Below are 22,733 nucleotides of genomic sequence, written 5' to 3'. Positions count from 1 at the left end.
GCCGTGTGTTTCAACAGCAAATGTTGGCACCCCACAGGGTTAGAAGTAAAAAAATTCAGACACTGTCTTGATCTGAAATCATCAAGCGGAGTCATCAAGTTTGCACTGAATCATTTGGTCATGTGGAAAACAGATGTTAAGGACATTAAAAGATTTGGTCTCAAAGTGCAGACTCAGAGGCAGGAGGCGTTTCAAGGTGACTTTCAAGGGCAGGCAGAGGAGCTGGGCTGTAGATCGAGGTTTGGGTAGTGGAGCTGGGCAGGCGGATGGCGAGACCAGGCGGACCAGACGGGTCCGCCTCGGGGGTGGCAGGTTACAGAGATCAGCCGGATGATGCCTGAGGCACAGGTAGACAAAGCATTAGGAGGGCAGGCAACGGGCAAACAATTGACTTCAGAATAAAGCAGAGAGGATGAACACCCACAGAAGGGAGGGGAATTGGTTCGACCCCTGCTTACCCCAGTCCTTGGGCAGACACTTAACCCTAAATTGTGTGGTAAATGGCAGCTCTGTATGAATCTATGTGAATGTGAATTGTACTGTAAAAGTTCTTTGAGTGGTCCATAAGCTTTATAAATACAGACTATTTATTGTCTCAGCAATGGGTTTCAATGAATTTAGTTCTGAAGACCATGTGGGGCCACTGGCCCTAAAAAGGAAGGAGGTCTCTACTGAAGATCACGTCCTGTACAGGGTCACAGCACATGTGTGGAAATGGTGCAAACTAACCTCTTGTATAGACCTGGTCTCGGCCGCGAGGTTCTCATGACCTGGCCGTTGGAGAGAATCATTACGTTGGCAAGTAGCACAGTGCCTTCTGACCTCCGAACATGCAAATACACTCCATTATGGTAATGGAGAAGTTGATGAACATTAATGGTCCCAGAATGAGGCTCTCTCATCGCTGCAGCGCTGTCAGCTGCAGGTTCATGCTCACTGTCATGTTCATGGAACCAGAGTGAGACTTTCACTTTGTGACGCGGAGCATTATCCTACAGGAAGTCGCCATTAGAAGATGGTGAACTGTGACCATGGGGGGATGAAGATGGTCAGAAACAATACTCATAGACTGTAACATTCAAACCATGATTAATTGCTATTAAAGGGCCCAAAGAGTTTCAAGAATATACTCCCCACCACACAATGATCAGGTTGAATCCATGGCTTCATGCTGTTGACTCCAGATTCCGACTCTCCCATCTGCAGCCTCAGCAGGAGTCTAGATTCATCAGACCAGACTAGGTTTTTCAGTCTTCAACTGTCCAGTGTTGGTGAGTCTGTGTCACTGCAGCCTCGGGTTTCTGTTGTTGACTGAGAGGAGAGGAACCTGGCGTGGTCTCCGCTGTTCTAGAACATCCACCTCAAGGTTAGACGTTGTGCATTTTGAGATGCTTCCCTGCTCATCATGACACACTCACAGGACTTTTTTAGTTTTTGGCTCCATTCTGAGCAAAAACTGAAAATCTCGGGAGATCAGCAGCTCCAGAAAAACTCCTGACACCAACAATCATGTCACAGTCTCAGGCACTGAAATCACATTTTTTTCCTCCAGTTTGTGGAGTGAACGTTGGCTGAAGCTCCTGACCTGTATGTGTAGGACATTATACATTGCACTGCTGCCACATGATTGTCTGACTGGAGAATTGTATGAATAAGCAGTTGAAATGAGCAAAATTCTTTCTTTCCTTTGTTTTTTCTGTTTGTGTCTTTGTGCGCGACGACAAATAAAGAAGGCCTCTCTTCGTCTTGCCCCTCTCCAGGTACAGCTTACATATGTGTGGCCTTGGCCCTCGGGGGCCACTATAAAGAACATGTCAGAGAAGGAGACCATCTCCATTTATATGTCTCACGTGAGTGGTGCCACACTTTTACGAGTGACAGTCCCTTTCAACCATAAAACTATATTGCCTTCATATGTGTGGAAATTCACACACGCGAGCACACAGACCTCTATTAATGCACATCGACATATACTGGGCTTCACACATGAACATGTGATTTTCTATGGGTGATTCTGATAACAAGGAATGTAATAAAGTTCACAACAGCATGAAGAAGGAAAAGGAGGCATCTTTTTTTTTTCCTGCATGTTTTTAGCACCTAAAGCAAGGTGCATTCCTTTGTCACTGTTTAAAAGAAAAAATATATACATTCTAAGAAACAAAATGATTTGATGAGAATTAGGGACCCAATATTGGTGAGTTGATTAAAGTGTGTGCTAAACTCATCAAATTAGATGAAACAAAACATTAAAAGAATATTAGCAGACTTCCCTGCATGTATTTCTTGAAGATTGAAGACCAAAAAATGTAAAATGATTCAAAAATGTGTGATCTTACAATAATTGCAGCAAGCCATAGGGCATTTGATCTCATGTCAAATGTAAAACAAACAAAATCGAAATGTATTCTCGGCATGCAATATCCAGTTAAAGCTAATTGCATGAACAAGATTATAAAACGATCTGTCACCACCACTGCGTGGCCTGGGTTGTTTTTAAGGCAACGCGGGAATTTATTCAGATTAAACAAGAATGTAAATTTAGACTAGTCCATCGGTGTAAAAGTTAAAAAAAAATTTGAGCTCATAGCGTCTGCAATTTAATAATGTCATTTGCTTTGCCAAGTGTGGCTAACATTAGCAGCGCGAGGGCCAGCAGCATTCCTTCCTTGCAGGCTAACATCCGTATACCTTATCTGTGGAATGTGGTTGCACACTGCTCCGGTCGGGTGGGTCTATGTCAGTTTGTTCCGGCAACGTTCAACCTAATTGGCATTTCCGTTTGGTTGTGCACTCCCGCAGAAGTTAATAGCGGGCAGTATGTCGGAAATCAGTGGTCTTATACCATCTACGATAGTGCTGCAGTCACTTTTTCCCTCCTTGTTGTCAGAATTAACAAAATTGTAACCTCCTCCAGTGACGCCATGTTAATCGTTTACGTCACGCTAGTTCTATATGGCCTGAGCTCTCCGGTGTGCCCCCTATAAGAATACTCCAGTAACACGTGTGTGTGTGTGTGTGTGTGTGTGTGTGTGTTTGTAGCTATTGTGAAAAGACATATATACGTATACATAAAGTTTATTGTGTGAAAATACTATTAAGTTTAATGGATTTTTATTTTTTGTCTATTCACATTTCTTCCCCTGTATTCTCTGTTCCTCTCTCCTCGTATCTTAAAGACGACTCAGCAAGTATTTCATTGGTTCCAACGTGTTAAACAATTTAACACACTGGCTGTAAAGTGTGTGTATACATGCATGCAGTTGGTATGTGTGTTTAGATATATGTGTATGTGTGTTTGCATATCTGCAGTTCCAATCAGTGTGTTGCGTGGGGGGGGGGGGGGGTGTTCTTGTGCTCACAGACAGTAGTGGGCCTTATTAAGTGACACAAAGCCCTCGGCAGGTGCTTTCTCTCTCCCTGTCTTTGTCTCTCGTGCTCTCTGCTGTTTATTTGTTCAACTCGTGGAGAAGTCCCCTCTCTCTTCCCCCTCGGGGAAGACAAAGAGCCGACACACAAAGGCAAGTCCTGCCTCTGCATCCTGGCAGCAACAAAGCCCGGCTACACATGTCAGGGATGGCATGGCATGGAATGGCAGGTGTTCCATGGACGGGAAAAGTGGAAGCCAACTTTTCTTCCCCCCACACTTTTTCTTCTTCTCCTCTCTTCTCTTGACGTTAAAGGACAGAGGCAGTCAGTGCGGAGGTGTAACCATTAACTGGCAGGGATAGATAAGGAAAGGAATGAGCAGGCATGTACACATTCATGTCACAGTGCCAATGTACAGCTGACCCACCTGCCAAGGTCAGAGGTCAACCTTCTTTTTCGATGAACTGTGCCCTCGACCCATATTTATCAAGCTGGGAAAGATTTATACTTGTTTCATTCAAGAATAACATTCTTACAAATAACGTTTAAGAGAGCCTCAGAGGCCTTTGGAGATGTTTAAGATAAAAAGACTGTTGTACAGACAAGCACCTTCTGAAACATGTTTTGGATTGACAGTATAATACAACATTGGCCGGGATGAATGATAAATTAGCTGAACCAGAGCTGGGTATTTGCATATCATTTGAACATTTGACAGGATGTCACACAAAAAAAACCTGTTTGCAGTAAATCTCTCTGCATTTCCATGGTCTGCACTCATCAGTGTGGTTGGTTGGTCTCGGGCACTATTGCTGAATTTCTTTTCTGCTCCAGGTGGGTTAACTCCTAGTTTCCGTTTTATCCAATTCCACTCCTGATATGTGTTTTGCCCATGTTTCACTATGCTCGTTTGAGGATGTTTGTGCAGAGTGATGAATGTGCAGAGCTTCACACCACAAGACACCACTGTTGTCATGCTCTTCTGCAGAAAGGAGAACGTTTCTCTGCGCTAACCTTAGATCTGAGTTCATCCAGTGGATTTTGTGGTATCACAACTAGTTAAGAAGGCAACTGTGGTCCAGGAGGCAACTTACACAAGTGTGATGTGGAAACCTGAAGCTTGAAAATGATAGGAGTAGGAGACCCCTTGGGTCGAGTAGTTAGAGTTTTGAAAAGGGATATATTTGCATATTCATATAGACTGTATTTTTCTCTGAGGGAGATGAATTTGACGTCATTTTAAGAATGAATGTAATTTGAGTATTTATTTATGTTGGAGGGGTTCTAAAATCCCCAATCATTAATCCCTATTTATGTACACTGTTAGAGATGCACTATATTAAACTTTTTTTACCTTATTTCGCCCAATAGTGCTTTCCTCCCCTGCAAGCCACGATACACAAATATGAAGTTTATTAAAAATGCAAAGTACATGTATGATATTAGCCATAAAATGTTTTCAAAGAGGGAACAAAGGGGTAAGTGTGGGGGGGGGGGGGTAAATCCTCGCCTCTGATTGGCTGTTCCAGCTCAGAGCAAACGTGATTAATTCTGTGATCACTTGAGAGTTCTTAAAGGTTACTCCTACACTTGGGCGTATGTAGGAGTTGTGTGATGAATGTGTTTTATTCTTCACTCTGGGCAAATAACCTTTTATTCCTATAACATCACTATTTACACATTCTATACAAATGTTGAACCATATTGTAACCATAAAATATCAGCGTAAGCAGGTGACAACAGTGTGCGGTGTGCTTTGTTACAAGTGCACTTTAATTATGGTATTTGACCACTTGTGATCTAACACATGGACCAGAATGATATTCCTGGCATTAGCGCCTTGTCAATATGGACCAATACACCAAGGATCAATACTTTGTCAATATTTGTTTTTCTGGCTTTTGCATTGTGTGTGTGTGTGTGTGTGCGTTTGTGCGCGCGCATGCACGTCTGTTTGTGTGTGGAGAGAGGGCTGCTTGCCAGCTGTGCAATCTGTTCCGTAATCTCAGGTCTGGTCTGTACACACACTCCACAATCTGCTCTGGTAAAACTGTCCCCACCCGCGCATGCACGCACACGCACACACACACACACACACGCACGCACGCACGCACACACACACACACACACACAGAAACACTCTTGTAGATTCATGCTTATGGGGGCATTTACTGACTTGCTTTCATTTTTGAAAGGCTTCCAACACAAATCTTCAATCCACGTTTAAGACCCCAAATTCCCTTCAGTAACGAAAAAAACCCTCATCATTGGATGAACCAACCTTCGTTTCCCAAAGTGTCTTGCAGGTTTTAGTTAGGTGGGGTCTGTGTGTAGATAGTTGAGGTTAGAGGTGAGAGAACACAGACATGCACATGTTTCAGATTCTGATCCGGTGCACCTGAAAAGCTGAAATCCACTGAACCGCGTTTCTTCGCAGTCTCTCCTTGTGCGTGCTGTCTCTCTCAAAGTATTCCTCAAGAATATTAAAATCACTGTTCGCCACGCACTGCCACCTCCCAGCAGCTAACCCACTCTCTTCCTGATTCACAATAACCCTTATCAGCCCATTTCCCTTCTCTCTTCCCTCGCCCATTTTAACACGACGCCCTGTTTGTTGTTTAAATGGAAGGGAGAGAAAATTGGCCACTTTTGCCGTTCCGAAAACTCCCGCAGCTGTCGGTAATCGCTACGTATGTGTGTGTGTGTGTGTGTGTGTGTGTGTGTGTGCTGTAGTAATGTGAAGTTGCCACAGTAGGGGTGCGTGGGGCGGGGGCGTGGAGAGAGGGGTCATGGTGTGCAGCGGAGAAAGCACTATTAGGAGAAAATGATAGGCCTGTCCCTGAAACTCCATTACACACCAAACACTTAAAAAGACTGGACCGGCTTCATTACAGGGCAACATGAATCATGCAGCACTCACACAAGCAACTGGACTCTCTCTCTCTCTCTCTCTCTCTCTCTCTCTCTCTCTCTCTGGATCCCACTCTCTCCCCCAGCACAACCTTCTGTTGAAACTGGAGGATCGCCAGGATGGAGGGATGTAGTGGGAGGGAGGGAGGGAGCAGAGTGGCGAGGAGCAGAAGAGGCTTCAGCGTTGCCCAGGGCCAAGCAAACAGGAGGAGAGGAAAAATGAGGTGGGAAGGAGGGAAGAGGAGAGAGAACAAGAGGGGAGGTGAAACAGACGGGGGAGAGGTGGGAGGGGAGAAAAGGAAAGGAAACGAGAGGGGGAGAGGAGGGACTTGCTGGGGCATGCTGGAGTCTGTGTGATCAAAAAAAGGACAGAAGTGTGACTTAAAAAGGGATCTGTGCGTGTGTGTGTGTGTGTGTGTGTCATGTGTGTTTCCTTCCACTAGCCTGCACTTCTGTCTTTGTCCGTCTGTGTGACCACACACTTGTGTAGAAGACAGCTTGTTAGCGCTTGTGTTTGTTGGTAATGGGACTGTGTCTGTGACGTGCTCACGTGTCCTTATGTGCGTGGGCATCGCGGGCATGTGTTTTCATGTGTGTGTGTGTGTGTGTGTGTGTGTGTGTGCCGGCGCTCCTCAGCGCGTCGCAGCGTGCTGCCAGAGGGCTGGGGCAGTGAGCCAGACCCAGGGCACAGCATGACACTGCGTCCCAATGTGTGTTGTGACTGCCTCAATTACCCGTCAGCCTGACAGAGAGAGAGAGAGACAGAGTGTATAGCTGTAGACGGGGATGGATGATTCCTCATTTTTGTGTCTTTTATCTCTTGCAAACCGACGTTTTCCCAACTCTCCGCTCTTCTCTTTTTTTTTTTTGGGAGTATGCACTCGTGTTCTCATCTGCCATTTCACAGGCCCTTACACTCAAAACTCCGCTGCAGTGTTCCATCTGAGACTCTTCTATCCCCAGTTCTGCTCTTTTCCCATTCTCTATCACACCAACGCAACGCAACAGAGATTCGTTCGACTCATTAAAGCGTTTACACTCTCTGCTCCAAACTCACAACAGACCCCACGCTGGGTAATTTACAGGAGGCGCTGAACGTTACATTCTCGGCAGCAACTGCAAACCTCACTTGGAACAGGCAGGAGAATATCTAATAGCATCCCATCAAACCAATCAATCAAAGCCTTTTTATTCAGCACCTCTTGTACAAGTGGAACGCAATTCCACTAAATTTCAATTCCAATAAAGTGTAAACAATAATTGAATTTGAGCAACACAAGCATTAATTAAAATCATAGAAAGGATAAAACACTAAATCAAAGCCAGCCTTAAAAGATGTGATTTTAAAAATCAATATTTCCAGCTTCCTGTTTAAGGCCGTTCCAGCGGCTCGGAGTATGCTCTAGTGCAAGATCATAGATTTCCTAATATAGACCAATGTGTACGTTTTCAAATGAGTGCGAAATAGCCAGTGTAAGAGAAAGGTGCGCTGTCCTTTAGTCAGCGCTCTTCCCTGCTGCGAGTTAAGCGCACATTTTGAACATCAACATGACGGAAATTCAATTCCTTTTTTTCCCATCAAGGTATACTGAACTCTGGATATATGCAAATGTCTCACAGCAAAAAATGTCTAATTGTAGATGTGCGTATAGTGTGCACAAACGAAGCCTAAGTCAGAAGAAAGTAGCCTATATACTGCATGCCAGTACAGGATTTAATATGTGTTGTTTATCAGCTGCAGGGGATGGCGAAACTGAGATTCTGTACATCTGTCTGTTACTCTGCGTCTGAATATTACGAGGGAAACAATGCAATTACTTGTCCATCTAAAGTCATCAGTCTGCACCTCTGTCGGCTGTCACACACTGACACCAGCAGCACTTTTCATTTACAAGCCATGAACAATAGCAGTGTACGCTTTCTTTGACCTTAAAGTAGCTTCTTTATCATCATTTCCTTTGTAATACGCCCTTTTTACACAGAAAAAGAGTGCACAGTTACAGGTGCCAGTGGACGAGACTGACTTCCTGTTGGGATTGCGAGTGAGCTGCCCGCAACCAACATGAATGCGTTGTGGTTTGGTGCTCCTGTCAGTGTCTGGGCCCCCAATGTGATGCTTTGGTCGGGAAATTTGTGTTTTCAAAAGTTACATCGGGGCTGAGCTCACTCTTCCAGCCCCAGAGTCTGCCACACTCTGCGCTGGGCTGCATGCAGGTTTAACAGCACCACTCCGGGCAGGTAGCAGGTGTGGTTTCAGTGTTTATGTGTCCCGAAAGACGTCGCCGAGCGGAAACTGTTGTTGGATATTTCATATTTTCCCTCATGTTGATCTCACTGTGAGCTTTCGGTCACTCCTGTTCGTTGCCGGCCTGTAGCCCAGTGCCCAGCAGCGAAAGAGGAAAGTGAGGACATTCTCCTGACTTCTGTGATGGCTATTTAAATCAGAAATAACAAAACATGTTTATTCTCTGGTAAAATTCATTTTTGTGGGGTTAAAAAGTGTTAACCAAAATATTAGGCATAGCTGATTATTTGTATATACTTTAAAACGTGATTTGAGGAGATCTTTAAAAAATGTCTTCAGAGACAGGCGAGTACAGTGATGAGGTGGGGACACACAAATAAGACGTCAAACAACTCACATCAACAACTCACTCGTCGCATATGAAAAAACTGTGCCTGGATCACTACACCAACACTGAATCCATCGGCCAACTACTACGTTCTGCGCCTGAACTCTCCATACCACCAGGGGGCGATAGTTTGTATGGGAGGGGATTACCGGGAATCATTTCTCTGTCATGTCGTACAGAGTTGATGTTGATCACATGATCCTCCACGTCTTCGTTCCAAATAGCCACGGCGACCCAGATTGACAGATAGATGGAGATTAACTGGCTGCGAACCAACCACTTTAAATGGTCTTGTGGCTGTGCACCCTCTTGATTCTTTGCGTTTGCTTACTTTGATGCTTCCGTTTTTCTTCTCATGATCTGATTCGCTCAATCAAGTGACCCCAACACTGATTCGAAAGCAGCTTATCGACGAGTACAGACGGCCAACAATTGCGAAGGTGCGGAACACACCGCCACGACCTGGACTCTCGACACTCATCGACGTCCAGACGTGCTCAGACAGCCGCCCGTCGGTTCGGTGTGTCCCGGCCTTTAGCCCGTAGGTACACTGGCCTTTTAATGACTTCTGCTCAAGACATCTGACTTCAGGCTTTGCCAGTCTTCGTCCAGCCACCTCTTTCTTCTCTCCTTTCACAGTAGATACAAATAAACCAGCGTCTGAAAGCTACAGAAATAATATCACTGTTTTGTCATCTGTTTTGTCAAATGAGGGGTTGTAAGGCTTTTTGTGAAAAGTGAAACGGTTCGACTCTCTCACAGCACTGTTCTCTGTTGTGATGCAGTTGAAACCACAAGTGGGTGTTGGATTTAGATTGTGGAGGAGTAGGGTCTTAAATATGATATACAAGCTTTTCTGCTGTGGATGTCAGTAGGACCTGCTACAGCAGCTCTTTAAAGACCCTTGAAACATGATTTCTCCTTTCATCTTGTGACGGAATCCTTTTTTTTCTCTTTCAAAATGAGAGCAGTTTTGGTTTGTTCACATTGGGGTTTTCTTGTTTTTCTTACCGGGTTGGTGTGGGAGGAGTTTTGTTAAGAAATAGAGATATCAAGTCGACAGTGCAACATTAAGTTCATCAACCTTTTTGTCAACCTTTTGATTGATCGTTTCTGTTGTTTCCCGGTTCCTGCTTCTCAAACGTGATGATTTGCTTCTCTTTGTCATAAAAGACAAAATAGATGATGATGTTGGATAGTGAAAGTATATATTGTGGTCATTTTTCACAATTTTAATGGCATTTTATGATTGAGGAAATAACCAGCAGATTAATCATGGAAATGAACATTAGTCGCATCCCTAGTTGTGGGGTTGTTTCTCAAATCTGATCAAACCACACAGTCTCGATAAAGAAGATGAACTTTTTGGCTCTGTTTATCAGACATTGAATATATAAAAGACTGAAACTTTCCTCTAATAATCTGTGTTCCTTGATATTTACTGCACATCAAGCGCAGCAGCGAAAACATGAAAGTGTCGTGGCAGATCGGAGTGCAGCTTCCAGTTCTTTCTCTTCTTAGTGTGACGCCTCACAAATCCAGGACACGAGGCTGGGAAACTGTGGCATACCGAGTTATCGTTGGCTTAATTCTGTCTTACATGTCCCATGGCAAGTCTTCAAACTCTCATCCACACAGTGGGACTGAGCTTCCCTCACTCAAATGTTGCACCATGGCGGGAACCTTTTCCTTCCGTCGTGTTGGTCGGTTTTTTACTTTACTTGCAAAAAAAGTTTTCTTTTCCTCCACATGAGTATTTATTTCAAATGGATTTTGAAACTGTAGGTAACCTGTGAGCAAAAAATGATAGGTGAGGCAGAATTTAAGAAAGATTATAAATGAACTGTATAAACACATTTCACGCAAAAAATATTTTTTAAGGATTTTTCTTTTTCATTTTTTGCTTTTCATCAATAAGCAAATGCATAGAGGAGCACCTTGTGAGCCGGCAGTGGACGCTCGTCCATGCCAGGTACATGTGCACACTGAGAAAGGACATTGTATGTGATTGGTGTGTCCTAAGTATGTCTTTAGAGTCATGACAGCTTCAGAGCATTTGTGCTTTTCAATCCATTTTGCCTCTTTCCGTCTCATCACATTTGAGGCACTGCTATTAGAGGGAGGTTTGACACTGAAGTGCTTGCAACATGCATCACAGTCACTTAGACAAAAAAAACAGGAGACGGCCACACATGCAGTCGTTCACCGGAGTGGGGACGAAGGCCATTTATGATGCACTTGGGAGGCAATTGATGCAGCAGCCACATGCGCAACAGATGATCAACATTCTTATTTTTAAAACCTCGCCGTGGATCTGTACCATTCCACTGGAGGATTTGGTGTGTTATGAATGTGTCTATAAGGGCCATGTGGGTTTTGTTGTATGTATTATCAACGTCAAGAGGCGATCTATATGTGTGTGTGAGCGGGACCAAGTGCACTGCACGAGGCTGGAGGAAGAAGATGAAAGATGACAGCATCAGTGAGCCATCTTGAGTTGGGTAAGTTGGTTACTATGGATACCATACATTTTTGCACCAGCTCTTGACACGCACACTCCGTCAGAGCCCGACCTTCTTCAGTCCCTCCTTCACTGTCATAACATCACTCACACCCAGCCCACTCGGAGCCACCTCCCCACCAACATAATGACATTTGCATACAGATGTCTCACTTGTGCTGATAATGCATGCGACTTGTGTGTGTGTGAGAGAGAGAGAGAGAGAGAGAGAGATTGTGTATAGGGTGCGAGTGTAATCAGCTGACATCTGAGTACAAGTAAGGGCTTGAAGGCAAAGCAGCATGTGCAGCCTTGTTAAAAAAATCTCATTACAATCATTAACACCATCATTATCACAAGTGCAACTTCTTTGGCCTTTGACACACACACACAAACACACGCACATAAACACACAGAGGTCGGGGGGAGGGAAGAAAAGATGGAGCGATGGGTGAATTGAGGAAAAAAACCAAACTCCTTCTAGTTTGCTGGAACAACTGTGCCTGGCACACAGAAGTAAAAAGGGGATTGAGTTGAACTCACCAGGCGCCGTTCCAATTCTGTGGCCCTGCCCCCACCCTCCCCTCTTTCACTTCTTCTCCTTGTAGCGTTTTTCTTCTCTTGCCTCATCAAACAAGCCACCTACACTTTAGGACATCTGCTAAGCTGATTTTCTGGAGCTTAGCAGCGCCACAGTGGTATCAAAGAGATTAGGTGAAACAACATCCAACTCTGGCTTTGTGCTGTGTTTCAATAATGCAGCGCTGTGCGACCGTGCGCGCGTGTTTGTGCCTGTTCGCCTCCAGTGCGCCCTTGCCAGAGCGCAAGCTTGCTGTGTATGTGCGTGTATGTGTGCTTGCGTGTGTGTGTGTGTGTGTGTGTGTGTGTGTGTATTACAGTGCCATAAGTCACAGAGCTGGTGTAATACAGTTGGATCTGGAGTGTGAGTGCTTCTTTGCCTACAAGAATTGAGAAAGCGTAACCAGAGAGCTGCTTCAGAGGATTTCTTAGTCTTTGTTTGCGAGCCAAGCCCATTATCACTGGAGAAAAATCATTTTCAGAAAATAAACTGGTGTTTGGCACCGCTGGAAATCCACTAAAAGCTGGAGTTATTTCTGCCCTGCGATGACTAACAATCATATATTTGCACATAATGTGTATTTACTCTGATTGTGTGTCTTACTTAGTTACTGTATGTGCAGTTTCTCTCCACAGAGCGCATGTTAATTTGTTTTTCCTCCGCCATACATTTGGTAATGAAAGGGTGCTTTATGAGGCGCAGTGACTATATCTTACTGCATTATGCATGCATGATGGCTAACGCTTAGTAACTATCCACACATGTAATTAAGTAGTGAAATGTAATAATGTCATTTATCCCTCTGGGTTTAGAGTTTGAATAATTGCTGCAGAGTCAGCCTACTGCGCGTTATACTTGTGTGTGTGTGTGTGTGTGTGTGTGAATGAGAAATCAAGAGAGGGAGTTCTCATTCAGTTTCTTTCTTTCTTTCTTTCTTTCTTTCCAGGAGCTTTCACTCCTTTTTTTTGTGCTCGCTAACTAGAGAAAAAAGAGTGGAGAGAGAGGAGAGGAGAGGGAGGGTGGGAGGGGGTGTCAGGGGGTTGACAGAAGAAAAGAGAGCAAGCCAAAGAGCGTTGGGTGCTGTGTCAGTCTGATATTTTCCATAGTGACAGCTGGGCCCAGAAGCTCAGACCCTTTTCTTCTGGCACACAAAGCCCATTAAGTATGCCACTCGCTCAATGGCCCCCGCAGCCTCCAAATTGCTCCAAGCTCCTCCCTAAAGTGTGGCAGCCTTTGTCATTGTAATCAGGCCTTGTTTGTGAAGTGCTGCCTGTATTTACCGCTGCTCAGGGTGCATATTTGCCCAGCCTGCTGCTGCCGGGTGAGTGCAGGAGGCAGCGAGAGGGCAGAGAGGCTGGGTGAGAGGAGAGGGCTACTAGACAGGGAAAAAGACAGAAGTTGAGCTCTGACCAAAAAAAAAAAAGGATGGCAGAGGAGATTGGAATAGTTGCAGGCGTGAGCGGAGAGAGAGAGAGAGAGGATGAAAAGGATGTGGGGGTCAAGTGTGGAGAGACGACGCTGAGCCTCAGGACAGAGGAAGGGAAGTGAACGAAATCCGCAGTGGGGCGGCCTCAAAGAATTTGACTCTGTGACTTTGGAGGGTGACGGGGGGTCAGGCGGTCAACCTCAGCAGGGGGGGACGGACAGGGTGTGGGACACGGGAGGAGTGTGTGGGCGCAATGATGCTTGTCTGGACTGTGCCATAGACAAGGAGGGGTGTGAGGTAGGGGGGGGCTCATTTACGAGATGCGTCACGGCTGCACACTGAGGGATTCGTGCTTGACAGAAAGTTAGAGGGAGAATAAAGGATCAGCACAGTAAGTCTAGGTTCGTCTGACTGACAGGCAAAGTGACAGAGAGCTACGGCAGGCAGACAGAGGAGAGGAGCGATGTGATGCCTTTTGGCAGAGCTGACCCCGTTCCATGTGTCACCCCCCCCCCCCCCCCCCCCCCCCCCACACACACACACACACACCCTTTGGGGAGGCTCAAGTTGTGGACCGGGATGGGTGAGCAGGGGAAGGGGGGTCTCAAGAGAAGACGGTCATCCAAAGTGGCATCCAGACCAAACTTTGTCTGTCTCTTGGCCTTTTCCTTTCTCTCTCTCCCTCTCTCTGTATGTGTGTGTGTGTGTGTGTGTATGTGCGTGTGTGTACACGCCTGTTAAAATTCCTTATTCCCACAAAAGCGAGAGGAAGGAGAAGTGTAATAAGTGAGTAATGAAGAGCCAGAGGCGGAGTGTGTCCTCATCACGCTAACATGTTTTCATACACCACCAAATATAATGTTGAAGGATAATTTCACAAGTTTTCAAGTCTGCCTTGAATATAGTCAGATGCCTCCAGTCTGCACACCCAAACCTCCTTCCTATGACGTGCTTTCAAAAACAATAAGAAACACTGAATTTCACACTAAATATACTTTCATAAAAAGGACTGATCGGTAAATGAAAATAACCAGAAGATAACCGTTAAATATGGCTGGAGCTTCATAGTAACTTCAGGTAAACTTTGAAATGTATTTTTGCTCAGACATTTACTTAGACTGTGATTTTGTCCAATTTTCTCAATTTGATAAGGTTCATATTCTACGTGAACAGGACAACAGACCTGTTTTAGTATTCCATGTGGGCATACGGCTGAGACTTGGCTTGAATTAAGTTTATAAAGTGCATGTGCAAAAACCCTCTCTCTGTAAACTGAAAGTTTAAAAATGAAAAAAAGGCAATGCAGAAGAGCCTGAAGCCTGTATTCTCTGGAGTCACCAACAGAGGTCTATGATAAGATGACTCTGCTTCTCACTTGATCAGTAAAACATTTTCCTGAGGAGTTTAGGGTCTCGACCTCTAGTTTCAAGTCTTCTTCAGTACAGCATGATGTTCAATTAGTAAATTATAGTTTCATTAAGAGGAAAATAGACGAGGGGTATGCATTGGAGCGTGGATATGGCGTGATGGACAGCTGCTCCGTCCAATCAGTGCGTGGTTGCAGGTGTATAGGTGGGCTCGCAGACGACGGGATCTCAGTCAGACTCACCCCCAATTTCATGTCCGGTTGCAAAGAAAACTCCAAAATGGCGCTGGTCAAAATGTGAAACTGGAGGATTCAAAGTGGACAGCTCACAAACCACTTGGCTGTGTCTAATGGGAGTTGACAGATATGAGTATGATCATGCTGCATGGATGTTAGAGAGAAAGAGAGAGCAAGGTCGGGGGTGTGAAGGGGGGTGGGGGGGGGGCAATAAAGCCATGGTGTTATGAACCCGATTGTTATCATGGGACTGGGAACAGGACTCTGATCTCCATCTGTGCACGCGCACAGGATGTGTAACTGTGTCCAATACTGAGCTCTGCAGAAGAAAAATACTTTCCTCTTCACGCATCCCAGATCGAGGAGTCTGAACTGGTCTTCCGATTCCACTTTCTTTGTCACATCAAGGACAGATCTGCACATGTACTGAAGGGGAAACACCCCCTACGTAGCGGCGATCCCTTTGTCTCTCTCCCAGCGCAGTGGAAAGTTGTTTCCGTCTAAGATGCTGACGTACAGTGGCTCACGAAAGCATCAGAGGGAACGTTCAGGAGGACTCCTGGATAATGACGGCGACGAAGGCCGAGGGAAATTTCCATTAATTAGCTCACGCCGGTCACTCTCTCTACAAGGCCCTGTTTCCTGCTCTTCACGCTGTGTGTGAGCGTGTGTGCGCGTGGGCGCGCATGTATTTGTTTAAACTTTATTGTCACCAGCATCTCCAGGACAGCTGGAGGCTATGTCAGAGTTCAGCTGCTTGTTATACAGAGCAGAGAATAAGAGGTGTGTGTGTGTGTGTGTGTGTGTGTGTGTGTGTGTGTGTGTGTGTTTGGTCCTATCTGGGTAGTGGAACAGAAGGGTGGGGGGTGAATAGTGAAGTTAATAGGCTAATCAGAGCACCGTGCTCAAGAAGAATACAAGAGGCTGTCTGGCATCCTCAGATAAAAAAAAAAAACTTGCCATGGCATTAGTGGAGAGCCAGCAGTCCTCCTCAACACCTTCTTTGTCCGCACGCACGCACGCACGCACGCACGCAATCACACACCAAAAGCCAATTGAATAAGCAGTGGATTCATAGAGGTGTGTTTCTCTTTCCCTTATTTGTGCCACTGAAGCAGGGATGAGATGGGAGAGGGAGCGAGGGGATGTGGCAGGAGACTATACAGGAGAAACACATTTAAACAAACATATTTTGGTTTGGTTTTTATTATTAGTTTAGTTCCCCACCATTAGTGTTTAGAAAAGCATATGGGAAAGTTTAGTTTAGTTTAGTAGCCACAATTGGGGTTTATCATCATAATTCAACTTTTAGTTTACTTTGTTTTGGTTTGTTTGAATTCAGTTCAGTTTAGTTTAGTTCTGTTTAATTCAGTAGAGACACGTCAAGCTTCAACTTCTTGTCCTTTATTTTAGTTTAGTGGAATTTAACAGAGATAGTATTTTAACGACTTAAAATTATATCATTTTTTTTACTAGATGATAAGAGTAAATGTTTAAAACTGTCATATTTAAATGGTTGGTTGGTAGAACAGTTTAGTTTAGTAGAGTTTAGTTTGATTTTATGTACAAGTCAGACCTAAATGAGTGGTTTGGATTTTATTTGTTTCTTTCCATTTAGTTCGTCTTAGTTCAGGTCAGTTTAGTCCATTTTATTTTTGCTTAGTTGGTTTAAAACTTCAAGAGGTGCTACGTTCGGGGTCTGTAAAGAGTGATTATTTAATTCAATTCAATTTTCATAATTCAGAGTTAAATAAATGGGTTGAATACATTTTTACTTATTTCTTTTCAGATGAGTACAATTCAATTTCAACATTTTTTTGGCTCATAATAGTGTGTCATCTGAGTTTGTTTTAACTCATTTGAATAAAATTTTCAATCAATTCAGTTTAGTTAGATTTTATATGGTCTAGGATGACAATTGACAATTATGAGATTTTTTTTGTCTTTTAGTAATTCCTAGTCATAAGCTTGACCAAGTGTTTAACCCAAGGCATGTGGGGTTAGTTTCGTTTAGGAGAAACAGTTTGGGTGTATGAAATATTTCAGCAGACATTTTAGGTTTATAAAAGTGGATTAAGTAAATTTTGCTTAGTGGTACACAGCAATTCTGCTTTTCATTCATACAAAGGGTGGAAGAATTTAAATTTAGACAAAACAGTTTGGCCTTATTCAATAGAGTTTAGTTTAGTTAGTTTAGTTTAGTTTAGTTTTTTTGTTTAGTTTGTGTGACATTTCTTGAGACAAACTGAGAGAAACTGGGATAAGCAAATTGTGTTTTGTTTAAATTTCGCACGTGTAGTTTGGTTTTAGTAGCACAAAATTATACAGAAATCCATGCTTATGATTACGGATGTGGAAGATGTGTTTTGGTTTGTTTTTAAGTCTAGTTAATTTTAAAACCGGTGCCAAATGCAAACTGTGAATGCTCAAACATACGTAGCCTAAAACTGACAATCTGTTCGGCTCATTTCAGCGCTGACTGACCGTTGCATTATGTATTTGCCAGCGAGTTTTACCGAACTATTGAGCTATAGGCTACGATCCGTTACCGGTGGTCAGCCTGGCTGTGGGTCCCTCGGAGAAAAAAAAATCAGCCAATCACAACAGTGGCTCAAGCGCTCAGCAGAGCTATGGTGTGATGTCATGGAGGCAACGGAGGCTTGTCACCCTCCATCAGTAGCTTCTGCGACTCTTTGCCATCTCAGTTCAATGGCATTTGTCCCTGTTGGAACAAAGCTTGAACGTTGTTCAGTCAGCCTAGCTGGAGTAAAAGTGACTAACCCCGTGTCTGTTGCTTTCATTTTTATAGCAGGTTCAACAAGGGTTTTAGATACTGACACCAAATGTCCTGTTGTTAGAGCTCCAGTGAGAGAGGGAGATTTAAAACTTTTGAATAATTCCTTTTTAGTTTAGCTTGAATCATTTTAGTTCAATAACTCACAGTAATTCAAGCTTATATGAGGGATAGTGAGAGTTTAGTTTAGTACGTTTATTAACTTTGAAGCTTCTAATAGAGGATCATTGAAGTTTTGTTATGGTTGCTTTCAATGTATTTAGGTTTAGCAGTAGTTTGGCACATTTTTTGTGTTAAGTCAGTTTTAAAGTGTAAAGTGGACGATGTGATTTTGGGTTGTTTCTGGTTGTTTACTTTTTCAAGCTTATATTGTGGCTGAAGCAGATTTAGTTCAGAATCAGTTATAATGTTTTAAAGTAATGTTGAAAACCTAACCAGTTACATGCTATTAAACTAAAATGACCAAGAACTAAAGTACCTGAAACGAAACTTAATATTCCTGTTACACCTTCCTGGCAACAGGAACATCGCTTGGTAATGTGCAGCTCTCCTGAACAGACAATACAAAAAAATACCCCAAAAAAGAATCATATCATTTAAACGTGTGTGAAATAAAATGAGCTGAAGAAGAAAGCAGTAGAATGTGTTGCGGTTGCTTTACCCCCCATTACATCTCGGAGCGATGGGGATGGGGGTAATGGGAGCAAAGCAATTGGAGAGCTCATTATCTGGCAGACCATCTGCTATTGGGAGGGAGGAACTGTCTGTCTGTTCCAGACACAGGCCGGCTCTCTGAATAGGCCTGGACTTCCAGTGAAAATGTTCACTCTGACTTCCCTTAAATTAGCTGTGCATCTGCTCTATTTGGTCACGTGCGATGGTGGAGGATGTTTGAAAAACCCACGGTGTAGAAAACAATCACATGAGGAAATGCAGAGATGTGGAAAACTGAATAAGTTGATGTTATCTGGAGGAAAGCATAAAAGATGCAACAACAAAAAAAGTATTACTGCTGAGATTGACATCATTAAAACTCTGTTCATGGTGGACTGTATTTTTTCCTTTTGTATACTTGTGTATACTTTCCTGGCACTATAGTTTGTTCTCACATGTGTGTAGTAGACAATATTTTTCATGATATTCTTTCCTTTTTTTAAAAAAGTTTGTGCTAGTTTGAAATGTTCGGGTTAATATAAAGAAATGCAGATCTGAGGGGGGGGGGGGGGGGGGTGATGAAAGAGTTGTGTGTGAGGGCAGACAGAGTTAAGTGTGTATGTGCTTTAAATCAGATTGCCGGGGGGGGCTTAGTGAGTGTGAGAAGTTGCCGGGTGCAGCAGATGCTCTTTGTTGCTCTTCGGGCCATTGTTGTTGAAAGCTGACACTGGCGCGCTGGGATTGGCTCCGGCTGCCGGCAGCAGGAGGGCAGCGCTCTCTCCCATTGGCTCTCCACGCGTGTCAGTCAGCGGCTCGTCCCGCCCCCGGCACAGCTCCCCTCCCCTCGCCGGCCGGGGGAAGTTGGACTAAAGTTTGGAGGCAACTTTGTTCGCCACAAATAAACTTCACCGGCGGCTCTTGGCGGTCGCTGCGGGACTGAAGAAGAGGCAGACAGGAGGACCGCAAACATGAAGCTGTGCCGCACTTTCCTGGGTTCGTATATCGACGACTTTGTTTCGACTCCGCAGCGGAAACTTTTACTGGAGAACTTACTGCTGCGGCATGCGCGTCTCTCTGAACTGACAGTAATAATACAGCGCGAATAATGATAACAATAATAATAATAATAATAATAATAATAATATATTGAATTTATAAAGCGCTTTTCAGTTACCCCAAGCGAATACTCGTCTTTTATCCACGTCTACTCTTTATTTATCACTTCTGCTCCGCCGCTGCCAGAAAAAAAGTAATTAGACACTCTGCAGATAAATGTTACACACTCCTGGTCGCAGCAGCTCAGTTAAGATCCGAAATGAAAAGCCTTTGTGCAGACATGGTATAGCGTCGCTGTGCGGGATTAAAAGAGGCTTATGGTTTATGTGTTGATCACACCAGCTGTAAACTTAAAACTTCTGTAGCGAGGACCCCCCCCGACAACCGCTCGTCAGACACCAGCAACTTTTGAATAATCTTGTGAACTTTTTCCCCAGTCTGTAACTCAAACTAAACTTCGACCCCCGTGGTAAACAAAAAAAGAAAAGAAGAGAAAAAGAATAACTAGCCAGACAAAGGACAGTTGGTCCCCAAGGGGACCGTGTGGCCCCGGTACCGTGGGGACAATGCCAAGCTGCGGGCTTATTAAAAAAACTTTTTTTTTGTTGTGTTAGTCTGTCGGCTTGTTCCATCTGTCGAGGGACTATAGGGGCCTCCCCCGGTCCCAACCTCAGCGCCCAGTCAGCTGCTGCCCCATGTAATATTTATACTGGCTGCCCGCGCGGCCCCGGCCCCGCGCACTATAGTCACCAGTCTGGAGTGACGTGCGCATTAGAGAGCTGCAGGCCTCTGCGCCATCTGCACCTGCAGACGGACTCTGTGGGAACCGGGGGGAAAGTTCTCCCAGATGATGCACCGGCTGCCGAGACTTAACCTTCTTCATCTGACTTCACTTTCCTGCTGGCATGCCATAATAATGGATGGGAATGTTGCTTCCATAGTTTACTTTAGTAAACAAACTTATTTTATTTCAGATGATTTAAGTGTTGTATTTGTTTTAAGGGGTTTATCAGTGATTTAAACTTGTGAACAAAGTGTTGATATGACTTTGGTGCAGTTTAGTTGATTTAAGTTCAGTGCACAATACACACTTTGTAACAAGGGGGGGGGGGGGGGGGGGGGGGGGGGGGGGTGTGATGCACCAGCTGTTAACGTAGAGCTTCGGTCTCGCCCATCAAAATAAAAGCTAATCAAAGCCAAAAACCACTTGAAAAGAATCGTTTTGACTACTCAGACTTATAAAAGTCACTTTAATTTCAGACTTAATACAGCAACAGACAGTCTCGTCCTTCAAAAGCAAATCTAAAAAAAAGAGTTAGTCGTGAACTCTAAATGAAGTGGTAAAGTTTTAAGGTAGTTGGGTCATATGGAAAAAAAAAAGAAAAAAAAAAGTTTCAAAAACAAGATTCGTGAAACTCCCATAAAGTTGGTCTGATGTCACAGCTAGTGGGACAAAAGCTTTTGTCCCTTCAACAATGAGCCGCTGGCAGAAATAGATGCGTGTGTGCGGGCCGGAGCTGTCCGCGGTGCTGAAGTCAGCCACAGACACACACAGGCCCGGTAACTTTCAGAGCTGTCCGCGGTGCTGAAGTCTCCACACAGGAACGATGATAACGACGGGAGAGATATATTTTAATATATATTTATTTATATATAAATATATATAATTCCAGAAATGTCTCTCCTCTCAGCATAAACCCACACCTGACCCTTAGGCACAACTTTCCACATGCCTCCGCCCCCCTCTCCTCCCCCCGCAGGATCAGGGCCCAGGGTTTATTTTATATATATATATATATATATATATATATATATATATATATGTATATATATATATATATATATATATCTCCCCTCCTTTTGTTTATTCGATTGTCGATGCTGTTGCTGTGTGAGTCCCCTCCTTCCGCGCCCGCAGTCTGAAATCATACTGATGCGCCGTGCACGGCCGGTGATTGATTTCAGCTCCAATGCATAACAATGGGATTGCACAAAAAGAGCCTGCTGCAAAGAGATAAGAATTTAATAGAATTTCTGAAAGCTGAAGGTTGGGCTTTTTGAATATTCCCTGCGTGCGCGGCGTGGAGACAGCAGATAAAGGATGGCATTTGTGGGGACTATTCTCAAATGGCTTGTAATGAATGGTTGTCATTTCCACTAATGGTTTCAAAACAGCGAGGCAAAGCGCACGGTGTGAGCAACATTTGGGAGTGACTCCAAGTTGCACTGCTGAGGACTGCGTGTGTTTGTTGTTCAGAGCCGCGCTGACAGTGGGCGTCGTTCCTCCGCGAGCCCTTCAAACTATCAACACATCTCTGACTGACAGTGATCCCTCTTCCTCGAGCCCCCGCAGTCTGCGTGGAAACAGACCTCACAACCCCATACTTGTTCAAAACAACTTCTCCCTAGCTGTTGTCCGCCCCCCCCTCCCTCCTCCCAAGTGATAATTCAAATTGATATCCATCCCCTCCCCAGGGCGTAAATAATTTTGAGCTAAGCTCCCCTGGAGACCCTCCCCTCTGCCTATATGTCGTTAAAACCCCTTCTTTCCATACACGGAGGAATTATCAGATGCTGATGACTCTGCATACATCAATTCCCAGTCTAAGGAAAAAAAGAAAAAGTGAATGAATTACTGGACGGTACCACTTTCCTGGATGTATGTGTGTATGTTGGAGTTGGGGGCTGAAGGATGGATTACAGCAGCTATAACCTCCGTAATGCATTTGCGGAACATCAAGAACTTGTCAGCGGGTGAAATGTATAAAATATGAGCTCATTCTGGTGTGTGATATTGTGTTTGGCTGCGTGCGCCCAGAGGCGCAGAGAGATGCTCCTCTCGCTGTCCGTGAATCCGAGAAGTGTCTGGGCTGGAGAGGGGAAGTGGCTCGGGGAACTTGTTTTCATATTTCGGGTGAATTTTTTAATTTTCATCCAGTTTGCAGTTTGAATTCGTCAGTTGTGTTGGCTCAGATGATGCATGTGTAGTAGATGTAGAGAGGGAGGGAGGGAGGGTGTGTGTGTGTGTGTGTGTGTGTGTGTGCGTGCTTGTGCGCGTGTGCGCATGTGTGTGTGAGTGTGCATATGCCCATTGAGTTAGTGTGTAGTAAGAGGGGGGGACCTCAAGCCCTGCCCATCTGATGCTGGAGGTTTTACTACAGCTTCCGTGATGTCATGGCAAAGGGCGGAGGGAGGAGATCGGAGGGGT

General features: G+C 44.4%; 1 protein-coding gene across 7 annotated transcripts in view; it reads left to right on the top strand.

Annotated features, from left to right (window-relative positions):
• The window catches only part of myt1b (myelin transcription factor 1b), a 106,787-nt gene that overhangs the window by 47,775 nt on the left and 36,279 nt on the right, over positions 1-22,733 (top strand). Inside the window, exon 1 of one of the 7 annotated variants that reach the window (XM_035644566.2) lies at positions 19,330-19,462. The exons of the other annotated variants lie outside the window; for them this stretch is intronic. Coding sequence (XP_035500459.2) covers positions 19,438-19,462 — 25 coding nt within the window. The 5' untranslated portion in view covers positions 19,330-19,437. Of the gene's footprint in view, positions 1-19,329; positions 19,463-22,733 lie in introns of those variants that run through there. 7 annotated transcript variants of the gene reach the window in all.

The sequence above is a fragment of the Scophthalmus maximus genome, chromosome 3, assembly GCF_022379125.1.
Source record: "Scophthalmus maximus strain ysfricsl-2021 chromosome 3, ASM2237912v1, whole genome shotgun sequence".
Taxonomy (NCBI): Eukaryota; Metazoa; Chordata; class Actinopteri; order Pleuronectiformes; family Scophthalmidae; genus Scophthalmus; species Scophthalmus maximus.
This window is presented reverse-complemented; position numbering and strand designations above follow the sequence as displayed.